The 6,477-nt window shown below is 51.9% G+C and overlaps 1 protein-coding gene and 1 long non-coding RNA gene across 3 annotated transcripts; both read left to right on the top strand.

The window, feature by feature from the left end:
• The first annotated feature begins 957 nt into the window (after window positions 1-957).
• Window positions 958-2,620, top strand: LOC101778697 (peroxidase 40). Its single transcript, XM_004973169.1, has 3 exons — window positions 958-1,366; window positions 1,469-1,663; window positions 1,778-2,620. The coding sequence occupies exons 1-3, from the start codon at window positions 1,049-1,051 to the stop codon at window positions 2,399-2,401; spliced, it is 1,137 nt and encodes a 378-aa protein (XP_004973226.1). The 5' UTR covers window positions 958-1,048; the 3' UTR covers window positions 2,402-2,620.
• Window positions 2,621-4,660: 2,040 nt separating this feature from the next.
• LOC111257764 lies at window positions 4,661-6,060 on the top strand. Of its 2 annotated transcripts, XR_002678341.1 has the most exons (4): window positions 4,661-4,681; window positions 5,587-5,685; window positions 5,760-5,951; window positions 6,029-6,060. It is a non-coding gene; the product is annotated as an uncharacterized LOC111257764 (long non-coding RNA). The 2 variants fall into 2 exon arrangements; XR_002678340.1 differs by lacking the exon at window positions 4,661-4,681 and having other exon boundaries at window positions 5,524-5,685.
• Window positions 6,061-6,477: the final 417 nt, after the last annotated feature.

Genomic DNA, 6,477 nt, shown 5'->3' with positions numbered 1-6,477 from the left:
CACTCGGCAAAGACCCCGTGTTTGCCGACTGCCTCCTGTCTGGCACTCGGCAAACCCGCCGTTACCCCCGATGCCGTCAGCGCGTGTTTCGCCGAGTATATCTTTTCGCCGAGTGTTTTTTGCCCGTCGGCAAAATGTTTGCCGAGTGCTCGCGTTTTGACACTCGGCAAACTAGTGTTTGCCGACACAAAATTTGCCGTGTGTTGTTTGCCGAGTGTTACACTCGGCAAAGCCTTTGCCGAGTGTTTTCGTGTCTTTGCCGAGTGCCTGTGGCACTCGGCAAATTGTCTGGTTCCCGTAGTGCACTGTGGTTCCATGCATACACGAACCAGTAATGAAAGAATCATTATCACTACGCTATATTATCACTAACAGTGATCTATATATATTGTCACTGTCAATTTTCGAACTAAATGGGGCATTACAAACAGGCTGTGAAACTATTTGTGTGTAGTAGCGATCGCATCTGGCCTGGCCTGGTTCCTTAATAATCTCGAAAGGAAATCATATGCAGCATATTGCAGCACCGCTACAAATAAATCCTAGTTCCTCCCTCCATGTTCTTATTTCCCAAGGCAGGTTCCATGGCTAAATTTCACATTGTTCACTAGTTTGACCGCGTCATGTATCCGCTTAGCTGCTCAGCATGCCAACTGCAACCATCTCTTACTTTCTGGAGCAGCAGTACCTGGCAATCATGCCACACAGAATCACGCAGACATGGACCATCGTACGATACGATGTACCGTGATTCCCAGCAACTGACCAGGTCATGGATCACATTTTGTGTGTGTGCTGAGGCCTCAGCAGGGCACGAGAGGTAACGCGAATTTGGGAAAGAGTCAAACACAGGGACCTGTCTCTGTCTGCGTCTCACTCCACATCTACACGATGCCCAGGTCTCCTTGGCCTATATAAATGTGGTCATGCAACGACCCATGAAGCCATCAAGAACTCGATCGTCTCCTGCCTACCACAGAAGCAAACGATCACTGAAGGTTTAGCTCTTGGTATCAGCACCACCCCGGCATCGATCGACACGCCATTCATGGCGTACTCCAGCACCACCGTGGCCCTGCAGATCGTCGTCGGCCTGCTGCTCGCGCTCACCGTCACCACCGAGTCCGGATCCGCTCCCGTCAACACGTCGTGCGTCACTGGCAGCGCCGGCGCCACCGTGAGCATTGGCTACGGCGGGGCGAGAGCCAGCGCCGGGGCCGGCATGTCTCTTGGTGTCGGCGTGTACCGGGCCACCTGCCCCCGCGCCGAGGAGATCGTCCGCGCGGCCATCGAGAGGGCCGTCGCCGCCGACCCGCGCATGGCGGCGTCCCTCCTCCGCCTCCATTTCCACGACTGCTTTGTCAACGTAAGCTCACCACCCAGCTCCACCTGGTCCGACCGTCATTGACACGTACACTAGATTTTCCTGCAATGCAGTGACTTTATTTCCCTTTCTGTGTTTTCTCAGGGCTGCGACGGCTCCGTGCTCCTGGACGACAAGCCGCCCTTCTTCATCGGCGAGAAGACGGCCGTGCCGAACGCCAACTCGCTCAGGGGCTTCGAGGTCATCGACACCATCAAGGCCGAGCTGGAGCGAGAGTGCCCAGAGACGGTCTCCTGCGCCGACCTCCTTGCCATCGCTGCCCGTGACTCCGTCGTCGTGGTAATTTAAGATACTAAAGCCCTATTAACATACATGAAGATGCAGTTAATTATCATATATACTTCTTCACAATCACATCCTGATCAAGTGATCATTGATCGCCGCCCGGTCCAGTCGGGCGGGCCGAACTGGGAGGTAGAGGCCGGCCGGAAGGACGGCCGCACGGCGAGCCTCCAGGGCGCCAACACCAATCTCCCGGCGCCGACGTCCGGCGTCGCCACCCTCGTGCAGAAGTTCAGGAACGTCGGCCTCTCCGCTAAGGACATGGTCGCTCTCTCCGGCGCGCACACCATCGGGAAGGCACGGTGCACATCGTTCAGCGCGCGCCTCGTCTCCGGCGCCGGCGCAGACGTTTCGGCCGGCGGCGCCGTTGGGGCGGCGTCCAAGGACATGGCCTTCCTGCAGTCGCTGCAGCAGCTGTGCTCGGGTTCAGCGGGGTCGGCGCTGGCGCACCTGGACCTCGCCACGCCGGCCACCTTCGACAACCAGTACTACATCAACCTCCTCTCCGGCGACGGCCTGCTGCCGTCCGACCAGGCGCTCGCGTCGCCATCAGCAGGCGCCATGCCGGGGGCAGACGATGACGGCGTCGCCGGCCTCGTGGCCACCTACGCGTTCGACGCCTCCGTCTTCTTCCAGGACTTTGCGGAGTCCATGCTGCGTATGGGGAGGCTCGCGCCCGGTGGCGCCGGAGGCGAGGTCCGCACGAACTGCCGGGTGGTGAACAGCTCGAGCTAGATTCAGTGACCCAGTCCATGCGCGGTCTGAATAATCTGGTGCACTGCGGCTTGCACCTATGCTGTCTCCTATAATTCTTAAGTTCGTTTGTTTCAGTTAGGTTTCTGCTTTGGGTTTCACCCCTGGTACTATGTATGCTGGGCTTGGTTAAGAAAAGCTGTATGTGATGTATGCTTGGCCTCATCGATGGCTCTAAATAATGAAATAACTAACCTGTGGTGGCCAATTTGAAATAATTTTAAGAAGACTCTTTCCATATATAAAACGTTTTAATAAAATCATTAAATTTTGCTCCGATGATTCTTTCCATCGAATCACGAACCTTAAAACAAACAAATTATTATTAACTGTCCTTTTTGTTCTCTTTCTCATCATCCTGCTAAGTTTTGTCTAGGAGAGTATTGGCCCTTTCCATTCCCAGCCCAACCCCACTGATGTTATTTCTATGGAGATGATGCTAGAGGCTTATTGCCTAACTACGGAGCCAGCATGAACGTAAATGCTGTACTTAATTATCTCAATGCTGAAAAAATTTAGAAAATACAAAAAAATCATCGAATTTATAAGTAATACTTGTTCACATCCTAAATAAAAATTTTGAAGGTACGATAGAAACACAAAATGTTGTAGGACATTCTTACAACCAATCTCTACTCCTAAAAAGACCAAAACTAAGATAATTTTTTGGTACGTCGTTCCTCCGCTCAACATTCGTCCCGCGCTAAACTAATTTGCCGCCGTCCGCTCTGGAAACGTCGGAATCTGAGCCCTTCCCCCCCCCCCCCTCTCTCTCTCCGCGTCGGGGGTCCTTCCGCTCGGTCGTCCCACGCTCCATGCGATTTGCGCCCTCCGATCGCTCCCGCCAGCCTCGCTCTCTTCTGCTTCGTCCATTTCTTTTCGCTGCTCCCCAATCACGCTCGGCTTTCCTTCCTCTTCCGCCTACCATCCTTCCCATACCCTACGCCGCCGCCTGCCCGCACTTACCCGCCCGATGTTGCCGCCTCCGATCTCGCCCCGTGCGCACCCACCTTTCCTTTCTCCTGATCTCCCACCCCCCCAGCCTATATCTAGCAATCCAAGCGGTGGCGGCGGCGCATCGGGGACAAGCGGCGGCGGCGGCGCATCGGGGACAAGCGGCGGCGGCGGCGCATCGGGGACAAGCGGCGGCGGCGGCGCATCGGGGACAAGCGACGGCAATTCGCGTCGGGGCCAGCAGCAGTAGGGATCCCACACGGAGACGCTGCGGATCTTGGGCGGCGACATGGCCCGGCGGCGACCATCTCTCCACCGGCCCTGTTCCCAGCGCAGACTTCGTCTTTGGTACGGATCCTGCCGCCTCCTCCTCCTCCGACCTTCCTCTCCCTCCTCTACAAGGCGTCGATGCCCCTGCACTTCACGCCCTCCAAGGTGGCCCCGCTCCGCTGCTCGGCTACCCCATGCTCAGCCTCTCATCCCCGCCACAGACCCGGAGGTCTACAATACCCCCGACCTCGCGCTCCTCCTCACCAGGCTGCGTACACAGTTTTGCGGTCCGTCGTTCGGCCGCGGCTCGATGGCCCTTGCTCCGGCATTCCTCGGCCGTTGCTTCCAGGGTCGGATGAGTCCCTTTGGCCCCGCCCCTGCAGCCTCCCCTCGAAGGCCCTCGAGGCGCTCATCGAAGAATCGCTCATCCACGTTTATGTGCTCTAGCCCATCAGTCAAGGACTCGAGGTACAACCCCCGCCCTCCATCACCTAGTCTGGAATCCCCTCGCTGCTTGTGGAAATTGCTGTATCAGTTTCTAATTTCAAACAATTATGCTGTGCATTTCAATTTCAATTCATACAAAACAGCACCTTGCAATTCCAATGACGAATACCTGTGGTTTCCTATTTTATATCCAGTTTTTTCCCAGAATTGTTGGTGTTTTGGATTTCGAGTGCGTGGTCGCTGCCGGCACAATGTGCTTATCATCTGCCTTCTCCCTGTTCTTAGTAATATCCCTTATCTTAGATGATTGACCCTGACGTGTTAAGAAGCTAGCTGAAGGTGTGTGCACTACCTCGCAACGCAGACGCTGATAAGCTATCAACAAGGTGCAGAGGAGCATGACAGTCCTCACAGGGCCATCATACAGCAGGCAGGCATAAACATCTTTTGATTCAGCTGGCATTGGCAACATCGGCATATAGGTCTGCTACGTCCTCGCATACCCGTTGGTGACAGTGCGCCATTGGTCATGACTCATGGTGCATCTGCAGCGAGCCAAGTATAATCGAGCCAGGTTTTATAGTGTGAAAGGTAAAATCAAGAATTTCTTAATTTGTAGGACTGTAATCATAGGTAAAATCAAGAACTTCTCGCTGTTCATGAAGCAACTCTTAAGGTTCCAGGATCATTTTACAGCATGAACTTGATTGCAAACGCTGTAAAGAAAACAAAAAAAAGCCACAGTACGGGACCAAGGGGTCGGGCGCATCCGACCTCGGGACCAAGGGTCGGGGGAGGCGGAGTTCCACCCTCAAGGGGTCGGTTGCATCCGACCCCGGGACAAAGGGTCGGGCGAGGCGGAGTTCCACCCTCAAGGGGTCGGGCGCATCCGACCCCGGGACCAAGGGGTCGGGCGCATCCGACCCCGGGACCAAGGGTCGGGCGAGGCGGAGTTCCACCCTCAAAGGGGTCGGGCGCATCCGACCCCGGGACCAAGGGTCGGGCGAGGCGGAGTTAAAAGTGATGTACATACGGATTTTGCCCAACAATAGTTTTACGCAAGGCTGTTTTAGCCAGTACTTGTTCTTGTCCGGCGACAGTATGTGGGAACTGAAACAAGCTGCCTCGCCTATGTGCTAAAAGTTACAAGAGTCCCCAATAAAATTAAAAGATTAACTGTTGTACATTTTGTTAAATTTTGGGGATGATTTTCTCTCTGTATGTAAAGTTCAGTTAACTTTTGTACTAACTACCAAACTGCCTGTGCATTTGTGTGGCCAGTTTTAAATATAATCGTATTCAATATATAACTGTAACTTCTATTATGTATTTAGTTCAGTTTCAGGTTACTGGTTCAATTGCTGACAAAAAACTGAACGGAACTGCATCTGTTACTGAACTTTCTCGAGGGGTACAATCCACTGCTAAATTCTGTATGTTATTGCTCTTTATCTGAATAATCCATTGTTTCATCTCCATCAATGTATGCTCTCCAGATTCTTGCTTCTTGGGAACGTCAGCGACATCCATGGATCCATCAAAGTCCACCCGTGGTAGACATCCGCTTGCAGACATCACCAACACAACACCTCAAGGTGAAATATCGTTTCAATTAAATGTTTCTCTCCTCCGGAGACATTGCCTTTTTTAATAATGGGCTGCTTTGTAGCTAACCAAGCACCACGTGGATGGCGGCCAGATGATGTCGATCCTAATGCTCGTAAGAGGCTGAGAGATAGAGAACGGTCTGCAACAATGTCTGATGAAAAAAGAATGGAAACGAACAAAAAGCGTCGTGAACGCTATATGATTAATAAAGTTGTAGACAAAGATAATTCGCACCTAGCTATGCAGTTGGAGGGTACTCGATTTTTTCCTATGTCATTTTGCAATATTTTTGTCATATTCATGTCACTTTATTTACTTTGCAAATTCAAGTTGTAGGTGGCGGTATATCCATGGTGAAAGATGAAAACGATGACTGGCTACATAGGGGACATCTGGATGACAATGATGAATGGATACATGAGAGAGATTTGGATGGAAATGACGACTTGATTCATGTATCAGGTGGGCCTACAGATGTACACAGTTCTTTTGCATCTTGTTTGCATTTGTATAATTTTTGTCAATTTTCATCTATAAGCATCAAATATTTTTGTGTAAAATATTTACTTCTACAAACTCAGACACATGTGAAATGCCCCTAATGTGAAACAAAAAATGACTTGGTGGGAGTTGTTTTCCATCAAACAGTAGGATATGTCACATCTGATGCAATCTTCAAGAGCAGTCGTACTCATACTTCTCTCCCTTTATCTGGGTGGTGATGAGCTATATATGGTTTCTTCAGTGTTACATTTGTTGCCATTGGGAACCAAGTTAGA

This window comes from Setaria italica, chromosome VI (genome assembly GCF_000263155.2).
Source record: "Setaria italica strain Yugu1 chromosome VI, Setaria_italica_v2.0, whole genome shotgun sequence".
NCBI lineage: Eukaryota > Viridiplantae > Streptophyta > Magnoliopsida > Poales > Poaceae > Setaria > Setaria italica.
Note: the sequence above shows the minus strand (reverse complement) of the source record. Positions and strands in the feature narration are given on the sequence as shown.